The 22,859-nt window shown below is 42.5% G+C and overlaps 1 protein-coding gene across 2 annotated transcripts in view; it reads left to right on the forward strand.

Moving 5' to 3' along the window:
* The window catches only part of IQCA1 (IQ motif containing with AAA domain 1), a 160,385-nt gene that overhangs the window by 106,522 nt on the left and 31,004 nt on the right, over positions 1-22,859 (forward strand). For both annotated transcript variants that reach the window (XM_054043911.1, XM_054043912.1), the window contains 5 exons: positions 468-543; positions 8,131-8,237; positions 8,471-8,569; positions 16,794-16,855; positions 20,045-20,127. In XM_054043911.1, coding sequence (XP_053899886.1) covers positions 468-543; positions 8,131-8,237; positions 8,471-8,569; positions 16,794-16,855; positions 20,045-20,127 — 427 coding nt within the window. The remainder of the gene's footprint in view (positions 1-467; positions 544-8,130; positions 8,238-8,470; positions 8,570-16,793; positions 16,856-20,044; positions 20,128-22,859) is intronic.

Below are 22,859 nucleotides of genomic sequence, written 5' to 3' on the forward strand. Positions count from 1 at the left end.
CTTCACAGCACACTTCTCTTCTCAAAACCCATTGTTTTCCTCAAACAATAATCCTCTAATTGCCTAAACACAATCCTTATTTCATGACACCAAAGTGCTTAGCACATTGTGGCTACAAGGTGAAGAAGAAGAATGATTGGAAGGTAAATCGATTGCCATGCTCAAAGGTCCCATCTACATTACAAAAGCAAGTGAGTTTAACAACTTTTAAATTAAGGTGACCCAACTGGTTTTGAACACGAACTACCCCAATCTCTGTGGATGAAGTCCAACCATATGATCAGTTTGAAAAATATGATTTAGTTCGGGGGGTCTCATCCAACAATTTTCACCAAATAACTTTTTGATAATCACTTGTGAATTAAAACTACAGTTGATCCCATTTTTCATTATACTGTGACCCTGTCTTTTTAATGGCTGTCTATTTGGTGATTAATACAATGATATTCTATATTTTCTTCACACAGGAAGAAGAAGAGGGCTGGAAAATGGCTCCTAGTAATTTCCTCCCTATAATGGAGGAAGGAAACAACCAATACAAAGGTCAGTAGAGGGAGATAATAATCATAGTTGGAGCATTCTTCTAATTAAACTTAGATTGGATGCCATCCATGTAACATCAAACTAAAGTATGGAACATTACAGAAGTCCAAGCTTTAGACAAAGTAAAATTTGGAAGGAGATTCCTCCTGCACCTGTAATTGATTTTTGACCTTTCTGGTAATATTAGGACATCATAAAGCAAGGACCAGATTCCAATACCCTTCCTCAGGTCTTTGGCTCCAATCAGACAGCTGATAGTATGCAGTCAAAGCAGTTGCTCTCACAATAGGTGCAATATCAGGGCCATACTCTGTGACTAGACGCTTTGATTTCAAGGGGACGGTTATTAAAGTGAAGTGCTATTCAGTGCGAGGAAAGGTAGCAGAATCTGGCCCAAAGTATTGGTAGTGCATCTGTAAGTGCTTTAATTTTTTGTTATTTTTATTTCAGAAAAATCACCTGTGCTTATATATAGTATTGACTGGCCACTAAATGGAAAGTTCTATCTAGCAGTTGAGGTTACAACTACATTCCTTACATTTCTTACCCTCTTTGCCCTCTCATTCATTGACAAGGTGTTGATACACACCACCAGAGCTGGTCAGCATTTTCTGAATGAAAAGATTGGCTGTAGAAAGAGAGCTTTTCAAAATGAAGATTTTTTTTAAAGTAGTTGATTTAAATGTTTGTGCTTCCTGCAAAGATTTTTTGCAACTTTTTTAAAGTCAAAACAATTAGTCAAACTGACATTGAAGTGTTTTGTTTACAGAAAACTCTGCTTTTGGTAAATGAAAACTTTCAACAACATTTTTGATAAAAAAAAGAGAGTTTGAAATTTTCCAGTATTTTTCAAAAATTTTCAACCAGTTCTGTTCTACCCCCTGCTCCACACTTGTCCCCTTTTCCCCTCTTCCCTATCCAAAGCTCTGCAATCCATACCCTAACTACTCAAAGGAGCTACCAAGAGTATGTCTACACAGCAAAGAAAAAACCGTAGCTGGCCAGCCAACCCAGGCTCGTGGGACTTGGGCTGCAGGGCTGTTTCATTGCTGCATAGACTTCTGGGCTCGGGTTAAAATCCAAGCTTTGAGACACTCCCACCCCGCAGGTTTCTAGAGCCTGGGTGCCAGCCCAAGACAAGAAGTCTACACAGCAATGAAACAGCCCTGCAGCCCGAGCCCAAGTCAGCTAGCATAGGCCAGGTGCAGGTTTTTCTTTGCTTTGCAGACATACCCCAAGACTCCCCCAACCAGGAGGATCAAGTGTCTCTTGAGGTAAGAGGCTGAATAGAAAACATGGTTCATGAGCCGTAGTGTAAGGCCTCAAAGGTGCAAATAAGCGACAAGTATCTGACCTTGGAACGCTCGAGACCAAACTCTGAAGTAAAGGTTTTGAGTTTTGCTGTCACTACTTCCGTGACATTATGAGAAAGTTATTTTTTTAAATCGTTTCTTCTTAACACTCTACAGTGTTACTGACTTGCTAAATTCCTCGCCTGAAATCCTTTGTTGTTATGCAATCACTCACATTGAGTTGCCTCGGGTCAGTCGTGGGGAAAAGAAGTTATCAATTTGAAAATGAGTTGTAATCAGCAGAGTACTGCCCGGCCTCTACCTTGTTAACTCGTGGAATTTCTCTTGTAAATTATAAATCATGGAGAGTTGTTTCATGGTAAGAATCAAAGGAGGGCTCAAAGCCCTCGAATGCACATACAGCTCCCACTGAAATCAACAGGAGATGCACAGATGTGAGAACCAAAGAGATTGCTCCTTAACTTGCAAGGAGTGTTTTGTGGGTGCTGCTAAGCATGTTTGGGACCACTTTGGGTCTTGTCCTTGCATAGGCATAAAATGGAGGCAGAGGACACAAGAAGTGTCTCCCCATCCTGCTAACAACAATGGGAATCCTTGCACTCAGGGCTAGCAGCGTTGCCGACACCAGCCTCTGCATAAGGGGCAGGGAGAAGATGGGATGGGTTAGGCTTGTGGGGGAGCATGCATGGTACTCTGTTAATGACCCCTGAGAACCAGAAGGTGTCCTGGAACTCCTTCTGGGGCAACGCAGCTCCATGCTGCCCCAAATACTACCTGTTAAACCCTCCGAAATTGTGTATATTGATTGTCTACAGCTGTACTGAAAAAATTGCTCAGCTACAAATGTAAAAGGTAAGAAATACAAAACGGCATGCTCCATTCACATATCTTTGTAAGTGGTGTGTGCATCCCTGGAGGGGCGAGGGAGGAGTTAAATCATTTAAAATATTTAGGTTAATATGCATGGGCGGGTTAAGAGTACTGACTCCATGATATGGGTGGGATGTGCGGGGGAGAGACTTCCCAAATCTCACAGCTAGCCCTTTCAAAGAAATATCCATTTATTATTACTTCTGCTTGAGAGCTGATAGGGGCAAGTTAATTGTCAAAAGTGTAACTGAAAACAGATGTGTACATGTTGCCATAAATTGTATGTGTAGCCAAGGTATGTTCCTTCTTAAATCCTCCCTAACAGGATACACTTGTAGGGGCTCCAAATATGCAGGTTTAGACTCTTGATAAATTATATGACACATTGTGACGACCCTATGCACTGAAAATGCCTCCAGGAACACTTAACAATGAGCTTGTGTAGGCAAGAGACACTGCTAGAATCCATTTGGGGTAAATTGAAACTACAGCCTGGGATTCAGATTTAACCAATATGTAGCACATCCAGAAATCCTTAGGGAGAGAACAGTAACTCAATGAAATTCAAAGGATAGCTATGGGAATGTTCAAGATTAACATATTCACAGTAAAATATCCAGAGCTGTTAAGCTTTGCCACACTTCTTTTATCTTTGCCATTTGTGGATTGAGACTATCTGAACCAATATTCTGCTTCTGATCATGCACATTTCACTGCTTTTCAATAAATTATTAATTTCTACAAACTACACATCCCCCACCTCATTCACAACTAACCTTCACAAACACCACTCAGGGATGGTCTAGATCATGGGCGGGCAAACTTTTTGGCCTGAGGGCCTCATCGGGTTTCCAAAATTGTATGGAGGGCCGGTTAGCGGAGGCTGTGCCTCCCCAAACAGCCAGGCATGGCCTGTCCCCGCCCCCTCTCTCACCCTTCCTGCTTCTCACCCCCAACAGCCCCCACTCCGGGACTCATGCCCCATCCAACCCCCCCGTTCCCTGACTGCCCCCCACCACCCAATCCAACCCCCCCTCCTTCCTGACTGCCCCCTGAGACCTCTGCCCCCAATCAACCCCCTTGTGCCCCACCCTCTGACTGCCCCAACCCCTATCCACACTCCCGCCCCCTGACCACCACCCTGTACGCCCCTGCCCTCAATCCAACCCCCCCCACCACCACTCCCCTCCCTTACCGCGCTGCCTGGAGCACCGGTGGCTGGCGGTGCTACAGCCGCGCTGCCAAGAGCGCCAGGACAGGCAGCCGCACCGTCCGGCTGGAGCCAGCCACGCCACTGCACAGCACAGAGCACTGGGTCAGGCTGGGCTCTGCAGCTGCACTGCCCCAGGAGCTCACAGCCCCGCCACCCAGAGCATTGCACCAGCGGCACAGCGAGCTGAGGCCTCAGGGGAGGAGGAATTGCAGGGGAGGGGCCGGGGCTAGCCTCCTGGGGCAGGAGCTCAGGGGTTGGGTAGGAGGGTCTCGTGGGCTGGATGTGGCCCACGGGCCATAGTTTGCCCATCTCTGGTCTAGATAATACTTAATCCTGCCATGAATGCAGGGGCCTGGATTAGATGACCTCTTGAGGTCCCTTCCAGTCCTACAATTCTATTCTATGATTCTATGATTCAGTATAGTTTATTATATAGCTATATCCTTCTACAGGTATGCATAACGTACTCTACCTTCACTTAGCATGCTCTGCAATTCTCATTTAAATTACCACTAGCCAAAAATGTACTGCTCACATGTGAGGCACAATTTTTCAAAATCTCAAGAATCAAATCAGATAGATGGTAGAGTGACTCTGAAAAGGTCACAATTTTTGAATATTGGATTTTTTTCCACTCTCCCCTTGCTTGAAAGTGCTTAACTATTGTCTATAGAAATTTTGAGGAAAACCTCATCTTTACCAGTGAATAAGCCTAGAAATTTTCAGTCTAATAAGTAAGAATTATTCGGAGTGACCAAAAGCTGATGCTTACAATGGAAATGTTTAGGGAACCTTAACTGTAAGCGATGACATCCACTTAAAACACATTTTACACACACACACACACACACACACACACACACACACACACACACACACACCATGTATATATGTAATCTCCCCTTATGCTGTAGTAAGAGGAAAGCAACCTCTTCTAGAACACTGTGAATGCACTACTTGCACAACTTCAAGTTGTGGCACAAGCAATAATTTGTTCTTGTGATATTCTACCTACTAAAGGTACTTATATGGCCCCTATCACTGAGCACCTCATATTTTTAATGTATTTATCCTCACAAGACCCTTGTAGGGCAGGGCTATTACCTTCATTTTACAGAGAACAGACAGGCTAAATGACTTGCCCAAGGTCACACCGGATGTTTGTGGCAGAGCAGGATTGAATCTGGGTCTTCTGTAGCCCAGCCCAGTCCTATAATCATTGGACCATGCTTCCTATGTGTTTGACAGTGTTGTACACTGTGGTGACATGACTTCATGTTTATCTTACGTTGAAAGATCTCAAACCCTGTTACCAAGCGGTTGAAAGTTTCCATGTGAGTGTGACGATTACGCATCCCCCTGTATTGATCACCGGCTGCTCTCTACAATTAAAATATTAACACTAAATAATGTTTTCCACATTAAAAGCAAGTGCACTTGTAAGTGCTGATGCTGACAGCCATGTTAGCCCAAAGGGCAGCCTGCTAGCAGCCATGTAGAGATAGAGAAAAAGGATGAATCTAGAGAAAGCGATATGCATTTCAAAAAGAGGCGATTCAATGGCATTTCACAAAAACATGCACACACTCCCATAGTTAAATGACCCTATATGTAATTGAACACCATGCACTTTTCAGTGAAAACATCATGTCCTTAACCTTCTGACCTTGCTTTAAAAAGAACTTGGAAACATTTTTTTGATCTAAAAAAAAATAACATCGCATCTAACATCTACAAGCTATTGATCTATCTTCTAAAATTAGAGACCTCTAACCTAGTGACTAATTTAGTCCTCAGTGAGCCAATTGCCAAGTAATATTGATAAAGCCTATTGGCTAAGGTGCAGGAAGGAGGTGGTCACTGATTTGTCTGGAGACCCTATTACCCACTAATCCATGCACAGAATGACAAACAATTATGAAAAATAAAATAAAAAGTGCGGCTCAGTTTATGAAAAATAAATACCTAAAGCTTAATGCTCCTGTGAAAACATAGCACTTGCAACCTGTTGACCCAGCCAGGAAAGTGTTTAAAAATTCACATCTCTTCTATGTAATTTCCCCTTTCCCCAAGGCTGAAATTCCAAACTAGGGTAACCCTGGGGGACGTGCCTTCTAACTAGGGCAAGTCAACCTTTCCTGTTGAAATATTATGTGGCATCTGTCATGTTATTTGACAGGCCTGGAGTCATTTAAAGAAATTGACGTCTATACCTTTGTGTTCCTTTCCTCGTTACCAAAAATCCACTGTCCTCCTCAATTGTTACCATTTTTAGTTATAAAATTAGGAAATAGTTTTTGTAGGTGAAGAGTCCTATGTGTAAAACCACACAAACTTTGCACATAATTGGAATCCAGGAGAATTATCAGAAGCAGTAGATAGCAGCATGTATTATATTAACTAGACTAAACCTTCCATGATCTCCTGTGAGTGCTATGAATATCTTTCTCAGTTTATAGTGTCTTAGACACTGCAGAGGGTAGTGAAAAGAGTAGTCCATGAAAAACAGCTTCATAAAGGAGTCTATGTTTTAAGGTAGAAAACTGTAATTTTAAATCATCTGGAAATTGAATCAGTGCATAATGCTGGAGATCAGCTGTCATTATAAAAATACTATCAAGGTTTGGAATGTAGGGAAACTCGAGGTATGGAGTTGTCATTTTAAAATTAATTCAGTCTATCGGAAGAGGAGATAAGGAGTTTCCCTTGTTAAATTTGTGCCCTTTGTTAATACCACAATATTCAAACAAATACAGGGCTTTCCAAATTTCAGTTTACTTTTCTAGAAAACAAAAGGTAGTTCTCATTAAAAATAAAAATATTCACAAAGTAAACTCATTGGGTACTTTATCATAAACAGAAATTTTGCCATAGACTTGCACTTCTCACATTCCCTCCCTCAAATGTAGTCTGCTTATTGCGTGTGTTTGGCCCATGCAACATTAAAGAGTAGTGATGTAATATCCACTGGACTATGTGACTCTTTTTTGGAATCCCTCCACTGCCTCCCCCTTGCCTACTATATAAAGTTTAAACTTCTTGCGCTCACCTTCAAAGTTCTGCACAGCTGTATGTGCTGGATACTATTTTTATCTCGTTCCCCTTTGCCCCACCAATGATGCCGCCTCACTGCCCCCTCCATCTCACACTCCCATCTTCATGCCTTCTTCTGTGTCGTCCCTTATGTGTGGAATGGCTTCCCAAGCCAGTAGTCCAGGCCCACACCTCATCTTCATTCAAATTACTCCCAAATCTCACTTCTTCTGTGGGCAGGCCTACACTGCAGAGGGGATCGACACTCTGAGATTGATCCACCAGCAGTCAATTTAGCGGGTCTAGTAAAGACCCACCAAATCAACAGCAGATCGCTCTCCAGTTGACCCCTGTACTCTACCCCCATTAGAAGAGTAAGGTAAGTCGACGGGAGCTTTTCTCCCATCGACCCCCCATGGTGTAGACCCCACAGTAACTCAACCTAAGGTACGTCGACTCCAGCTACGTTATTCACGTAGCTAGAGTTGCGTAGCATAGGTCGACTTACCGTGGTAGTGTAGACATAGCCTGTGAGGCACAAATGTTATCCCACATCAGTCAAATGCCCTCTCATTCTATTGTATTTAATGCAACATTGTATTATATAACTGGGCAAGGGAGAATGAGGATGATGAGGAGTTAATGTTTAAAATTAACCCATGCCTCTGGTCCCACAGCTTGCTTTATCTTTTCTGTGTCAGTCTTTTAGTCTGTATGCTCCTTGGGTAGGAGCTATTTTTGTGACTTCCCCATGACTAGTTTAAAACTTGATACTGAAAGCAAGAGGGAGTCAGTGGAGGGATTCCCAAGTACGGTGACATGGTTGAACTCATTTTATATCATTACTCCTTAAGGTTGCAAGTGAAAAACACAAGCAGTGATGCTCTACGGGTTAGGACTTGCAACCTGAAAGTGACAACCTCAATATCCATTACTATCCCCCTGAAATCCAATACCAAACTACAATACAAGGCAAAGAAGGTTAACCTTGAGTTTCACATAGCCTAGCACAATAGTGCTCTGATCTTGCTTGGGGTCTCTAGGGTCTGCTACTTACATACAATTAATAATTTCAACTATCCTGTTTTTTTCAACAACATCTAGAAAAACAATGTCTCCTATAACTTTTTGCCCGCTTTCTTTGCTTTTGGATAACAGACGTTTGGCAGAACAGAGATGAGCGATGGAATTTCCCCCAGGAGTATGACCCAGAATTGATCAAAGAGGAGAAGCGGAAAGAAGTGGAGGAGGAGATCAGAGTGCAGGTGTGCTTACAATAATAACAGGATATTTATAAGAATGGTTCTTGCCGACATGGGTTTCTCTATGGTGGTAAGAACTGGCCCTGGCATCTAGACCTTGCCTCCATTCGGAGCTGCCCTATCCATGCTTTTCCTTAAACGTTTGGCTGAATATTTGTGTGCAGAGTGATTTTGGGTGTATGGCTACAGCATGGAAAAACTAAGAAAAAAATTCAACCCTGTGCCTGTCTGAATAGGTTGATGAGCTGATGCGACAGGAACTGAAGAATCTGAAACTGGCAGTGGACAGAGAGAAGGAGAAAAAACGAAAAAAGGGGAAAAAAGGTGGAAAGAAGGTGAGTGCAGCAAGGAATGGAAAGCCAGCATGCATCACAATTCTCTACCCCTAAATACCAAGGAAGAAATCCTACCCCCATTAAAGTCAATAGCGAAACTCCCTCTGAGAGTGTTTGGTGAATCTTAGGTCACAAAAGGTCAAAACCACCTCATGTGTAAGCGGATTTCTTAAGCGGTTTTGTTTTGTTTTGTGTTCTTTGTAGTTTTTTTAGATTTCAGTGTTGACCAACCCTTAGACTTTTTATTTTAATTTATGTTTTAGGGCCAGGCAAACCATTCTGAGGGAACAACCCCACAATATTGATCTGATTTTCAAGAGTACTCTGAAACCACAGCTCCAGCTGAAGCCAACGGAAGTGGAGGGTGCTCTGCACTTTTGAAAATCGGACCATATATTCTGAGCCTGCTTGATCCAGATTAATATGATGGTCTTGTAATTAAGGCATGGGACTGGGAGCTAGTAGATTTTCCATGGACTGAGTATCCTCCATTCAAAAAGCAGGTCCCTTTAAGTTGTCTCCAAAGGGACACCCAAAAACCAAGACAACCAAAATCACTAGTCACTTTTGAAAATCTTGGTCTAATCATTCAAGTATCTGAATTGACTGACACACAAATGTGTGCATTTTGGTAAATATTATTTAAATGTATTCTGCTCACCACTGAAGAATTTAATGCAATTAAACCACATTTATTTAGGAAAAGGAAATAAGTTAGCGGCATAAATTACTTTAGTGTATTTGACCCATTAAAACGCAGCCAATATAGCAGTGCTGGAGTCCTAAAAAAAGAAGTGCTGGAATGCAGGGCAGTGGGAGGCCCCAGGAGGGAGCAGGGGGAGCTAAGAGGAAGGCAATGGGGGAGCTGGGAGAGGTCCAGGTCCAGTGGAGTATGAGACTGATTCCCTGCAGTTGTCCTGCCCCCACCTCTCCTAGCTCTGCCTGACTCCTGCTCCTAGGGTGACCAGATGTCCCTATTTTATAGGGACAGTCCCAATTTTGGGGTATTTTTCTTATATAGGCTCCTATTACCCCCCACCCCCTGTTCCGATTTTTCACACTTGCTGTCTGGTCACCCTACCTGCTCCCCCTGGGGGGTTCTGCTGTCTGGGCGGCCCCGATACTCGGCTCCCAACATCTCCCACCTCACTTCTATGCTCCTTTGCCCACTCCTGGCTGTAGTGTCCCCAACTCCTTCCGCTGACCCACTGTCCAGCACCCCGTTTGGGCCTGCCAATGGCACCTGATGGCCTGACATGCTGCAGCTGAGGAGGGAAAGGTGCTGCCTGGCCCAGACCCATGAGAAGTGCCAGAACACCATTCCAGCTCCTAAAAAAGTACCAGAACAGCATTCTGAAGTGTTCTAGCACAACTTGAGTGCTGACATACACTGTTTACATCTAGTTTCACAGCATTACAGCGTGCAGAGAACTCCACACCTGCATGTTCCTTTGAATTGCATGTGCACTTTTATTTTACCCAAGGATTTAAATTCCAAACAACATTTGTACAGCAGGCATTCGGCATTTCCAGATGGAATCAGCATTTCAATTTAAAACGCTAAAGGCAAATAGCAAACCCTAAGCTTGTGCTGACGTTTCACTCTTGGAATTGTTTGTGCATGCCAATACCTTCATCCGCAGTACTTCTAGTTAGATCTCAGCCCATTTAGAATGCTCTTTGCACCTGACCAAAAAAATGACAAGGGCAATTTAATAAAGCTAGGTTGAGGCATCTTTGAAAATTGATATATGAATACAATATGGACCCAATTCAAACAATGTCAGGGTAATTTTGAAGCGAAGGAAGGCAATGCACAAAAATGCATGTGCAGTTACAGTGACTCAGCACACAAAATGGATAGTTGCATGGACACCTCAGTTCTCATTTGTGTACACAATATCCCCCAGGTCATACACACTCAGTCACTGTAGTGAGGCATATGGACCTTAGACTGCGTTTTTGAGAATTTGGATTTGTAATGGGCATAGTGTAAACTAGGAGCAGTTAGGAAGCAGCTTGCCAACTCGCTGATGAAGAGTACTTAATTATTCAATAGTAACCCTCTGTTTGATCAAGGGCCAGTGTTGGCAGACCCATCCAGTCCTTTCCCTAGAGGAGCCAGGGCCTCTGAAGCAGGTGATACAAACTAGGAAATGTTAGTAGATTTCACGGTGCCAGTGAAGACTAAGTGATGCCAGATGTAAAACAAATTTTTCCAGGGGGTTAACCTGCCTTGCAAACAGCATTCCCAAGACAACTATTACAAAGACAGACCCTTGTTTCTATGTCCAGTTACCAGTGGGAAGTTGGCAGTGAGTATAATGTCTGTCAAGCAGAATACTGAAAAGCAGAGTTCATGTTCTTTTGTCGGGGCATGCTCCATTTTCGTGAGGCCGTATTTCTTGAGAATCCTTACTGCAGCTTTTAGAAAGATTTTTTTCTATTTGCTTTGCAACTACCATTCACAGCAAGCCCACAGACCTTAGTGCTATTCCTCTTTGGCCCTAGGGAATAGACACTAGGAACTGATGTGCAGGTCAAAAGCACCATTGCAGTCTGTAGTAGCACATTAGAATAAGTAGTCACAAGTAAAAAAAAATGCTAAGAATTAGAAAAAAGAAATCTCTCAATCCATCAGGAAACACTCCTGACATACATCCTTCCCAGAATTCCCTTTTCTGAGGCAGCTCAGCTTTCCATGTGCTGAGATGTGTAAGCACCATGGAGACTGAACTCTTGGGAAGGCCATTGTAAGGAAACGGACTGTTTCTCACTGTAAAACTGTTTAGCTGAATATATATATTTTTCCCATTACAGCAAAGGTGCCCTTAAACATGACCTTGGATTTTAAAAGTTTGATTCTTTCAGCCATCCCATTAAAATCCAGAGGGAAGCTGTTAGCCCTCCTAGTTCACACAGTTTACCTCCAAGCAGAGCCTTGCCTTTGATTTCAGGACTTTTAAATACCATTTAGCATTCTAAGAGAAAAATCAGCAAAAATCACTTACATTCCCCCAGAAGATAACAGGCTATTTTATCCCAGCAGTAGGGTTACACCAGGGTTTCATTTGACCCCGTAGTTTTAGAAGGATCCTAAATATTCACTTGCTGCCTCACACCCAAAGGGCAGGCAGATTAGATTTTGGAATATTAGCCATTAGGCTGTGATGAAAATACATCAGTCAGCCAGGCATGATGGGTAAGAAGCCAAATCACTTCTTATTCTGGGCCAGACCCAGATACCCTTACTCAGGCTAAACAGCACCTTACTCCATAAGCAGTCCCATGAAAGTATTTTATTACTGTTCAATATTTATACTAAAGTAATATCCAAAAGCTCTCATCAGGATTGAGGGCCCCGTTGTGCTGGGTGCTGTACAAACACCGAAGAGAGATAGTTCCTGGACCCCTGAAGGGCTTACAAGCTAGACACACCAACAAGCAGAGGGTAGGGATGAGAATGCAACATTCACGCAAATGAATCTTTTGAAGAATTGATCCAGCTTGGTAGTTAAATGGATTGAGGGTTTTAGAGGTGGAAAAGAGGCATAGTCGCTCCTTGTCACCTGTGCAGCCATGATGAGCAGACTAGCTTTGTAAGCAGCAGGGCAGAGGTGAGTTTTAAGGATGGATTTAAAGGAAGATACTGGCTGGAATTTGCCCCATGCATACAGGGCAGCATGGGAAAAGCCGTGGAGATGTTTGAGAGAAAAGCTGACTGGTGGATGGTGCAGGCTGGGAATGCTGGTAGAGAGAAGGCAAGAGTCATTATTAGGATTCTAATAGCCCCACCCTATGTAGCTGCCCTAGTAATCTGACAACCTTAACAAGGGGTAAAATTTTCAGAAGCACCAAAGTGACTTATTGAAAATCCATGCTAAATAGACTTGAGGTGTGCCAGGAAAGAGGAGGTTGCAGTAATAACGAGGGCTTTGGCTGCATGGGCAGAAAAGAAAAGCAGGATTTTAGAGATACTGTGTAAGAAAAAGTGGCAAGACTTAGAAATTGCTTAGTAGTCATTGGGACTACCATGGAAGAAGGCGCTTTTCAATGCGAATAAGGGCATCAGAATCTGGCCCTCTACACCAACATAGCACACTTGCTGCATACACAAGTCCTGGCTTTGCCTTCTCCCCTTGGTTTTCTTATTTCATGGACATTTATGCCTCGCAAGTCATGTTCTCTAGGCACTGTTAGTCCATTCTTACCACTATTGTAAACATTTCTCACAAATTAATTGAGCAAAGATCGGGAAAAATGAGCAAGAAACTACTGTAAACTTCGAGGAAAGAAAATGACTCAGATTGTGTGTGCATGTGTTACTTGTATCATAGTTCTAATATAAAAGGGTTTCATAATTGATCTCTGACATAACACATTGGGTGGCACCACAGTAGCATTAGCCAGAAAGACAGGACAGGCATCTAAGGGCTTGTCTACATTGCCTTGCAGTTCAGACTATAGGGGCGTGAACAGCAGTGCACACCAAAGTGCTGCACTGTAACTGCCCAGTGTGGTCATCGTGGGCATGAACTAAAAGGTTCATAGTTCCCATTAATGTAATCCTCCTTCAGACAGGACTACATCATACAAACTAGGAACCTTTCAGTTCGCACTGGCAGCATCTACACAAGGGAGTTACAGCACTTTGGGGTGCAGCCCTGTAGTCTGAACTGCGGGGCAGTGTAGAGATAGCCTTAGGAAACTCAGTGCTTAGGTACATTGCTGTGAAGATACAGTTCCCTGCACTACTTACAGAAATGTGCAGTAGCACAAGGCCATTGCTGTATGATTTGCAATCTGTAGAAGAGATACATTAGCTGCTGTGATTAGTTTCAGAATCTGCTATCATTTTTAAAAAGTTGCCTTCTTCTCTAATGTCTCCTGAGAGTTAGTGTAATATGACATGGTACAAATATGACGGTGAGCATGCTCCCATGCTGCCCTCCATGAGAAGAAGAAGCTTCTTCACCTGCCATCTAGGGGCCAGTTGCAGTCCATGAAACACTTGCAAATGGTTGAGAGAGAGCTGGTTACATGGTGATGCTCCCCTCTTTTCCAAGCCCTGAACTGCACTTAAAAGAGAGCTAAAAATATGCATGAAGTACTTTCTCCATACTACTTGTCCACATAAGCAATTGATGTACCTGCCACAGGTACGTTGTACAATTGCAAATGAAGGGGAAGTGGTCAATGCAATTTTGACTTGGAGGGAAAGTGTCTACAAGACACTCTATTAAGATCTGCTCCACCTTGTGCTCTAGAATCCTGCTGCAAACTGATTCTGTATATGCTTACAGCAACACCTGAACTGCTCAAAACCCGTTAGTGATCACACATTAAAGAGACAAGACCCTGTGCACACCCCACTTAGGAATGGAGATGAGGCACCATTAGATCAGCCAGAACTAAATGCAGTTTTATTACACAGTAGAAGATATGCAAGAAAGTGGAAAATAATCATGAATAAATGGGACACCTATAAAGTGGTTAGGGGATGGAATAGACTGACACATTTAAAAGGTAAAATCAAATAGGTTTTCATAAGTGATTAACCTGTTTGCATTTGCTATATAGGAAAAGCAGCTGTCAGTAAGTTATATTTTGTAGGAAAGCCACAGTCTAAAATTCACATTTCCTCTTATCTCAGTGCTTGCCAAATTTCCCAGAAACACTGATGTCTATTAGGAAAACACATTTTTTTCCATATAACAATTTTTTTTTAAGTTTTTGAGTTAGTTTACTGGTGGAAAACGCCCTGAAGAAATTACCAGTTGGCCAATAAATTCAGCATATGTTCAGTGTCTTTATAAAGAAAAAATCATCTTGTCTTCCCAATAAGTCCCCATGATGTTATAATTTCTTCCAACTTCCTAAAAAATATAAAGAAACAATGCTAGAGAAGCACTGGCAATAACTTGCTAGAGCTGAGGTGGGCAAACTATGGCCCGTGGGCCACCTCCGGCCCGCAGGACCATCCTTCCCGGCCCTTGAGCTCTTGGCTGGGGAGGCTAGCCCCTGGCCCCTCCCCTGCTGTCCCCCCGCCCCCGCAGCCTCAGCTTGCTGTGTCAGCGCTCTGGGCAGCGGGGCTGTGAGCTCCTGCTGGGCAGCGCGGCTGCGAGAGCCACCGGCCTGCCCCAGTGCTCTAGACTGCGCGACGGCATGGCTGGCTCCAGCCGGGCGGCGCGGCTGCCAGTCCTGGTGCTCTGAGCGGCATGGTAAGGGGGCATGGAGCAGGGGGGTTGGATAAGGGGCAGGGGGTTCTGGGGGGCAGTCAGCAGACAGGGAGCGGTTGGATAGGCGTGGGAGTCCCAGGGGGCGGGGGTGTGGATAGGGATCTGGGCAGTCATAGGACAGGGAGCAGGGGGTGTTGGATAGGGGGTGGGTTCCCAGAGGGGGCAGTTAAGGGCGGGGGGGGCAGGAGGGAGCAGTCAGGGGACAAGGAGCAGGGGAGTTGGATGGGTCAGGGGTTTTGAGGGGGGTAGTCAGGGGGCGGGAAGTGGGAGGGGGCAGATAGGGGACGGGGGCTAGGTTGTTTGGGGAGGCACAGCCTTCCCTACCCAGCCCTCCATATAGTTTCGGAACCCCGATGTGGCCCTCAGGCCAAAAAGTGTGCCCACCCCTGCACTAGAGCCAGTATCTCTACAATCTCCCAATTGCTACTATAGTGTGAAACATACTTTTCTGACGCCATCACTAAAGATGTTTGTTTAACGTAGAACATGTTCCTTGTCCTATAAACCACCCCACACTGCTCGGACTATTTACATAAAGAAGTCTGTGGTATAGTTCTGCATATTTGGACATGTTTGTATTATTCTAATACAGGTCCATTAAAAATATTAGCTTTCTCCAATTGTCTCTTATCTATATAGCTCTGGGTTTGTCTAGATTATTTACATTGTATTATGAACAGCAACAGATGATATAAGCAGTAGATTGTCTAAAGTATGATCCAGTCTTTGGAAAGTTATAATTGATTCATTTCTAATCATTGCTGATTTACCCCGGGAACAATAGCATTTTCCAGATAGGATTTTTTTTTTAAAATGTGCAACTCCTGGAGCACTGCATAAGGGTTTGTGAATAATTCAATAAAATAATAAATAAATGCATGAGTAGGAGGTTATAAAGTCTCTTCTTCCCAAGGGTTGAGGAAACTAATCGTTTAAGCTCATGCCTGGCTTTAAATGTGTGGAGTCGTCTCATTGACCTCAACATGACTAATCACATTAGCTCATGGTTAAGTGCTTTGCTGGACTGGGCCTACTACACCAAGCTCTAACTCCACTGTGTGTTACACACATGGATTAACCAAGCGCTGTCCTTAGTTAATTGTTGTGTTGAAATCCATAAGTATATTTGTGTCTAGTGACTTCTAATGACTATGGAGAGTGCTAGCATATGTGATTCCCACACTTGTGTTTATTTGTTTTCCATGGGGTTTTGCAATGTGTGAGGAAGCCATTTGCACAATATGTAGCCTTCTCATAATGCTTCAGTTACTGTGCAGAAAATCCCAAGAGAAGACCTGCTCTAGTTATCCTGACCTCATGCTACTTCTTCCCTGAGGCATTACAAAGGGTAGGTCTACACTTACCTCCGGGTCCGGCGGTAAGCAATTGATCTTCTGGGATTGATCCCGGAAGTGCTCGCTGTCGACGCCGGTACTCCATCTCGGCGAGAGGAGTACACGGCATCGACGGGGGAGCCTGCCTGCCACGTCTGGACCCGCGGTAAGTTCGAACTAAGGTACTTCAAATTCAGCTACGTTATTAACGTAGCTGAATTTGCATACCATAGTTCGAAGTGGGGGGTTAGTGTGGACCAGGCCAAAGAGTAGGTAGGAAGGAGATTAATGGTTAGGGCACTAGTCTGGGACTCAGGAGACTTGGATTCAATTCCTGGCTCAACCACAGCCATTCTCTGGGACCTTAGGCAAGTCACTTAGTCTCCCTTGTGCCTCAGTTTCTCATCTGTAAATGGGAATAGTAATTCCCTATCTCACAGAGTGCTGCAAGGATACAATCTATTCCTCAGGTACTACAGTGGTGAGGACCACGTAGAAGTACATAGATAGTGGAAAATACAAATGCTGAAATATTTAGGTTTATTAAAGTTGGATCGGCAAGTTTTGGCCTTCATCTCAGTTCCAACAGCATTCAGTTCTACAGCCCTGCTACTTATGTCATTAATTGCTGTCTACATTTATGGTCCTCAGAAAAAGAAAAAAGGGAAGAAAAGTGGGAAGAAGAAAAAGGAGAAAGATTTGACTCCCGACAGGTAAAGAATGCACCTGTTCACTCGAAGAGTTACATAATGATGAATATTTATATTTGCCACACTGCCAAACCCTTTTCGTTTTGTTTCATTACAAAAGGACAGTGTCAGAACTGGTAGGTTTACATTTCCACCTACCCGTGCCAGCAGCCTCACACTCATGAGGAGCCCTACAATAAACAGAACCATTTTAATAACCGCTATAAATATCCACAGATGTCTAGAAAATAAAACAAACCCATCATGAATTTGCAAAATGTTCATTTTAGTCTCTGAAATATTTCAAAGAAAAATCCATTTTTGCGTTGTCAGTAAATGCCGCATCGCCTCTTGACTGATAGGTTTGTAGTGCTACCCATTACAAGACAAATGCTGCTTTGATGGTATACATTGTACAATAATGACCTGTGTGTGTTTCCCTTTCATTGTACTGTTTTCAGTAGTTTGTACAAGCCAAGGCCCTGATCCTGTAAAGACATATACATGTACTTCAACAGCCAGACTTCATTGACACCAATAGGACTACTCAGTGCATAAACAGCATGCGTGTAAGTCTTTGCAGGCTCTTGGGCCCAATTCTTTAATGAAGACCCTTTTACTTTTATTCCCCCAGCCCCTCACCAGCAGGTGCAGGAACACCTGGCAGTCTCAGATGTCTACAGATTTTCCATCCAATTTAAAGTCCCTGAGAAGAGAGGCTGTAGCCAGCTCTAGTGAAATACCACAATAAAGCAGCCTTTGTTTCTCATGTAAAAAGTACATGTCATAGATCAGTCGTATTTCTTGTCTGACCAACATAAATTCTTGAGGGCACCTTACAATTTGTTAAATATTTCTGTTCTGAGGGCAGAGTTTATTTTACTTGAGGGGTTCGAGTGAATTCCATGTTTTGACACCTGAATTTTCAACATTCACATGATAATCTGCCCATTTTTCACTTGTACGTAGAATACAAACCTATGCTGAGTTATCACAACTAGCACCAATTTATCTAGTAGCAGCGTGGAACAGGGACAGATGGCGCTCCTAGGGCAGCAGGGCGCAAGAGCACTGTAGAGACAAGTATGCTCAGCACCTGGTGGAAAGAAGTGCCTTGCATTGTGCTCCAATCCCATTCACTTGTATAGGATTTAGCACCACCCTTTGGGCACTACTGCAACAATCGATCAAGAAGGGGGTCTTATTTTGGTTTCAAATGTAAAAATCTCTTAAGCCAATAAGTAAGTATTGAAGAAATATTTCATGGAAGTGTATGGAAGATGACCTCTCATACCATATAACAGCTCCAGGGTCTATCAAATAAATGCATATGCACTTTTACATATATAAACATACACTTATACAGCTGTAATGCTGATGCCTCTGGGTGGGTCAGCAGCACCAAGGATTGAATTTGGGACCTCTGGATCTTATGCATGAGGCTATACTGCCTGAACTAAAAGACCCAACTCTCTTAGCCAAGGCTGTAGCAAGCACAATCAATCTCTGCTTGACCTACCCACCTCTAGAGGGGGACAGAGTGCCACACCAAACAGGCATGGCTTACTCAGAAAATATGTAATTATTATAATACTGTGCTATTAGTGACTATTATTTTAATACTATATTATACGCTTTGTAGTAGCTAGCTTGTTGTGGTAGTTTCTTTGGCCTTTAAGTTTCACACCTTGCTCCTGCCTGCTGTTCAGGAGAAGGGGTAACATTTCAGAAATAGCCAAGAGGGGCTCATGTCTATCTTTGTGTGTTGTTACATGGTAGAGAAACACAGGAGCTTCAATCAATAGAAGGGACTGTGCATAACACACTTCCACATGGAGGAGATGCAGTTCATGCATCATTAAATTTGCACATTTAAAATAATAAAGCAGGAAATGCAGAAGTTATGGCTCTTACAGCAGTGCTATCTTGTCCACGTTATACCTGCTGTACATTTTGTGATATGCACCTAACATAAAAATCATCACGTTATACATTCAGCTATGAAAACAAGAACCAGACTGGCAGCGTTAATGTTGTAGGCACATTAAATTTTGCATTTCCTTATTACTGCTTATGTATTAATTATGCACTGTGTGGACATAAGAATTTTTAAATGAAATGTGTATTGGAAAACACACGAGACATGAAATTAAAAGTATATTGATTTTATTGGCCAACTGATACCTATTATTAAATATTTGTATTCTTTTAGTAGTACTGAAATGCCTCAGTTAGGACTGGTAACCAAAATTATTAGAGGCATTGAAAGACTTCCTTATGAGACACTGAACAGATTGGAACTGTTTAGCTTGAAGACGAGATGAATAAGAGATGATGTTGGTATACAAAATAATGAAAGATCTAAAGAAGGTCAAGTTAGGCATTCTTACTTACCCTCAAAATATAAGACGATGACCTTCAATAAAAATGGAAGGCAATATACTTAGACAGTGTGCAAAGAATTATTTCCTCAAAGCAATTTTAATTAGTCTGTAGATCTCATTGCCACAAAATAGCATTGAGGCCAAGAGTTTAGCAGGATGCCAAAAAAGAGAGAGAAAAAAAATTCAAGGGTATAAATCCTCATTTCTTAGGGCAAAAGACACTCACAAATTGACAGGAGATAGGAAGAAACTTCCTCAATGAGCATGTTATTCCATAATTGTCCACTGCATGATTTTTCTCACCTGCCTCTACAACATTTGGCTCTGGCCCCCATCAGGGAGAATACCAAACTAGGTGGACCATTGGTTGATCCAGTATAATAAAGTATGTGATGTTCTTAAAGGAGTGGAAATTGGTCTATTGAAAGAGATTAAATTCCAGGAAAATTAATGAATTACTAATTGCAGAAGCATAATGTTATGTGCTGTTATTAAGATTTTAAAAGAATTTCTCAGTATTGATATCACAGGAGTCAGTGATCTTCAACACCTGGAAACAGGTAGTCATGACTGCTATAAGAAATCATGTGGTATATAAGGAAATAAAGGTAGGACTGTTACTTAATGGGGAAGAGAACAAATAACAGATGAGACAGAAAAGTCAATAATGATTAAATATTGACAGCGATAATCAATTTTACCTCCCAGTAAAAAATTACATATTATAAAGCTAAAGATGTCTAAATGTTCCATTTAGTTTTGTTACTGACGGATTGGACTGTTTTTGCAGACCTCTAGAATTTTCTGAAATTATGTATCTTGTCTGTAGGACCATTGATTCTCTGTATGAGGAACTAGTAGAAGGAGGATTACTAATAAAGCCCAAGACAGTGAAACTCTCTGATTATGTTGGTAATGTATACATTTTTAAATGTCTTACATATCAGAGCTAATATCTTGAATATTATGAGAACACTTCATCCATAGTGAACTCCAGTTACAGTAGTTTGGCTGCTTGTACAAGATGGATGAAATAGATTGAATGAAACAGCTGACCAAAAACTCAAGTCAGAATAAATTCAACCCTTTTTTTTAATTTGAAATGTGGGTCTGTTTTCTGCATTTTTAAACATGTTTGCATGCCACTACTTCATCATTCCTGAATTTGCCAGGTGCCAGAAAGAGAAGTACCAAAATATTGTAAGAAGCTGCTCTCACGTTATTTACAGTCCAGATTTCAGGAAAACCTTTTCCTAGGAGATTTCCAGTTCAAAGATATTTGGACTTTGAGCATCCAAGTGTTTGTATGTTTTATCTAATGAAACATGCAAACCTTCCAAGGTTCACTAATCATCATGACCAGTCAAGTCAAGAATGAAGTGAAGTACAGTTGCAGTTTCAATAAGATTCCGGGACAAACGTCTAAAGTTAAGCACCCAAATCAAAAGAAGCCTGATTTTCAGAGGTGCTCAGTACCCACAATTTGTACTGTTGAAGTGCCTAACTATGGAGGTAAGCACTTGCTTTATGTACCCACGTTTGAAAATTCTGAATTTTAGGCTGTCACCAGTAGCTGTCAGATGTCAGTTACCATTCAAGCAGCTGCGGGCAATATTGGCAAGACACTGGAACCTGAGGGCATAGCGACCTTGTGTTTTATAGTGTGGCCAAAATATTTTCCAGAAAATAAAATGGTCGCCAATATTATACAGCCTCACATACCCGGATAGGAAACCTCAAGATAAAGCACCATCGAAAGAACTGAGTGCAGTGGGGCTAGTGTTCAGAGAAGAAATGCAATCTCATAGGTTGCACCATGGCTTGATACACTCTCTGATTGTTTTGGGCCGTTCCCTAAAACTGAACAAGCTGCAATATATCAGGGGAAGAACCCACTAATTTAAAGGACCACAATTAAAGAGCTTGTCAGTACCTAGCACGTACAGTGCACCTGGCCATTAATAGGATATATATCTAAGCAGGAAAATCTGGAGTCTCTCATATCAGCTGCAAGTGCCATGTTTTTATAAACTGTTAAAAGCAGCATTTATTGCCAACAGAGTCCTTGCCCACTCTAGAGAATGAGCTGGTATTGGTATTCTAGTCACTGCATACTCATTAAAGAGCATAGAGTGCTGAGAGTAGTAATGGAAGCTTTTCATTATTATTGCACTCGCCCAACCTCTATCAGCTGTCCTTCCCAAGGTCATTTATGGTGGACAGACATTTCAATCACAGACACTTTGAAAGACCATCTTGGCCAACAGGATAGTTAGTGGCTGGTAACAATGTAGAATTTTGGAAAAATTAAAACATCCCCTCACAATTTTAATAAAACACTCAGCACCAAAACCTCAAGCGCACCAACTTGAGAGGTGGGTAGCGGAGCAATGATGGCTTTGAGCCATCTTTGTAATCCCTTGATCCTGAAGCTGTCAGGAGTCAGTTTGGCTCCTGTCATAGTTTAGGGTAGCCTCAGGGCTGCTCTAAGTTACATAAAAGCAGCACTGACCTACTAGGAGCCACTACACTGGGTGGGGGATCACTGTAATACAGAGTGCTCAAAGCCAGCACATCCCCACACAGCCCCTACTCTGGGTAGGCAGGGGGGAGGCATAGAGCTGTCAAAGCCAGCCCTACCCCAGCAGAAGATTCTCTCATGTTCAGAGAATTCTCAGCTTTCCATTTAGGACAGCTGTAAGTCCCACTTGCACTGCTAGAGTGATGCAAATGGTACTTAGCATTTCCCAGGAGCGAGGCCTAAAATTTTTGGCTTGATATCAAATCAAAAGCAACATTTAAAGTTACAAGGTTAGAGTTATAGCCCATAGAGAAATAAATGAGTGCCCTTCAGCCCTGAGTCCTGAAATCCTAGAAAGGTTGCTCGCTCACTCACGGTTCTGGGGGAGAAGACAAAGGGCAGAAGCCACACAGTGAGTAAAGGTACTGAAACGTCCGTCCCTATGACAAACCGACATTGCTGAACTAATTTTCTTGGTGACCTTATCTAAATTAGTCAGAGAATATCCATCATGATTTATGGCCAGTTGCAATTAAACCCTTTGATGCCTTCTAATTAAATCTCTGAAGATTAATTTCTAGCTAGTTCTTTTGATTTCTCCTTAAATAAAAGATAAAACCTGAAATGAATTTTACCCTCAAAGGGGGAGGGGAAGCTATGCCAGTGCTTGTCCATCTCCTGGCCCAAACTATGACTATCTCTCAACTCTCTCTCATTTTATACCTAATTTTACATCTGTCCCAGATAAGCCGGATCTCTTCCTTCCTATTTGTAAGTTATCATCATCAAAATGCAAAATAGTATTAGGTACAGAACATGTTATTTGTGCTAAAGAAATGAATCCTTCTTAAATGTATTTTTCCTGCACTATTAGTGTATGTCTGCACTGGAGCTGGAGGTGAAATTTCCAGCTCGCGGTGTAGTCTTAGCTTCACGAGTACAATCTTGTCTAAAACCCTAGGTATGTACTTGGTGCGGCTAGCCCATCCCATCGCTACACTGCTATTTTTCGCGAGCTAACATGCATCTACTCAAGCTGGAAGTTACCCCTCCAGATCCAGTGTGGACATAGCCTTAATTTTCTTGCTTGTGTCCCATCCTTCTGGATCTTTGTCCCACTATG

The sequence above is a fragment of the Malaclemys terrapin genome, chromosome 11 (assembly GCF_027887155.1).
Source record: "Malaclemys terrapin pileata isolate rMalTer1 chromosome 11, rMalTer1.hap1, whole genome shotgun sequence".
In the NCBI taxonomy this organism is placed as follows: Eukaryota; Metazoa; Chordata; order Testudines; family Emydidae; genus Malaclemys; species Malaclemys terrapin.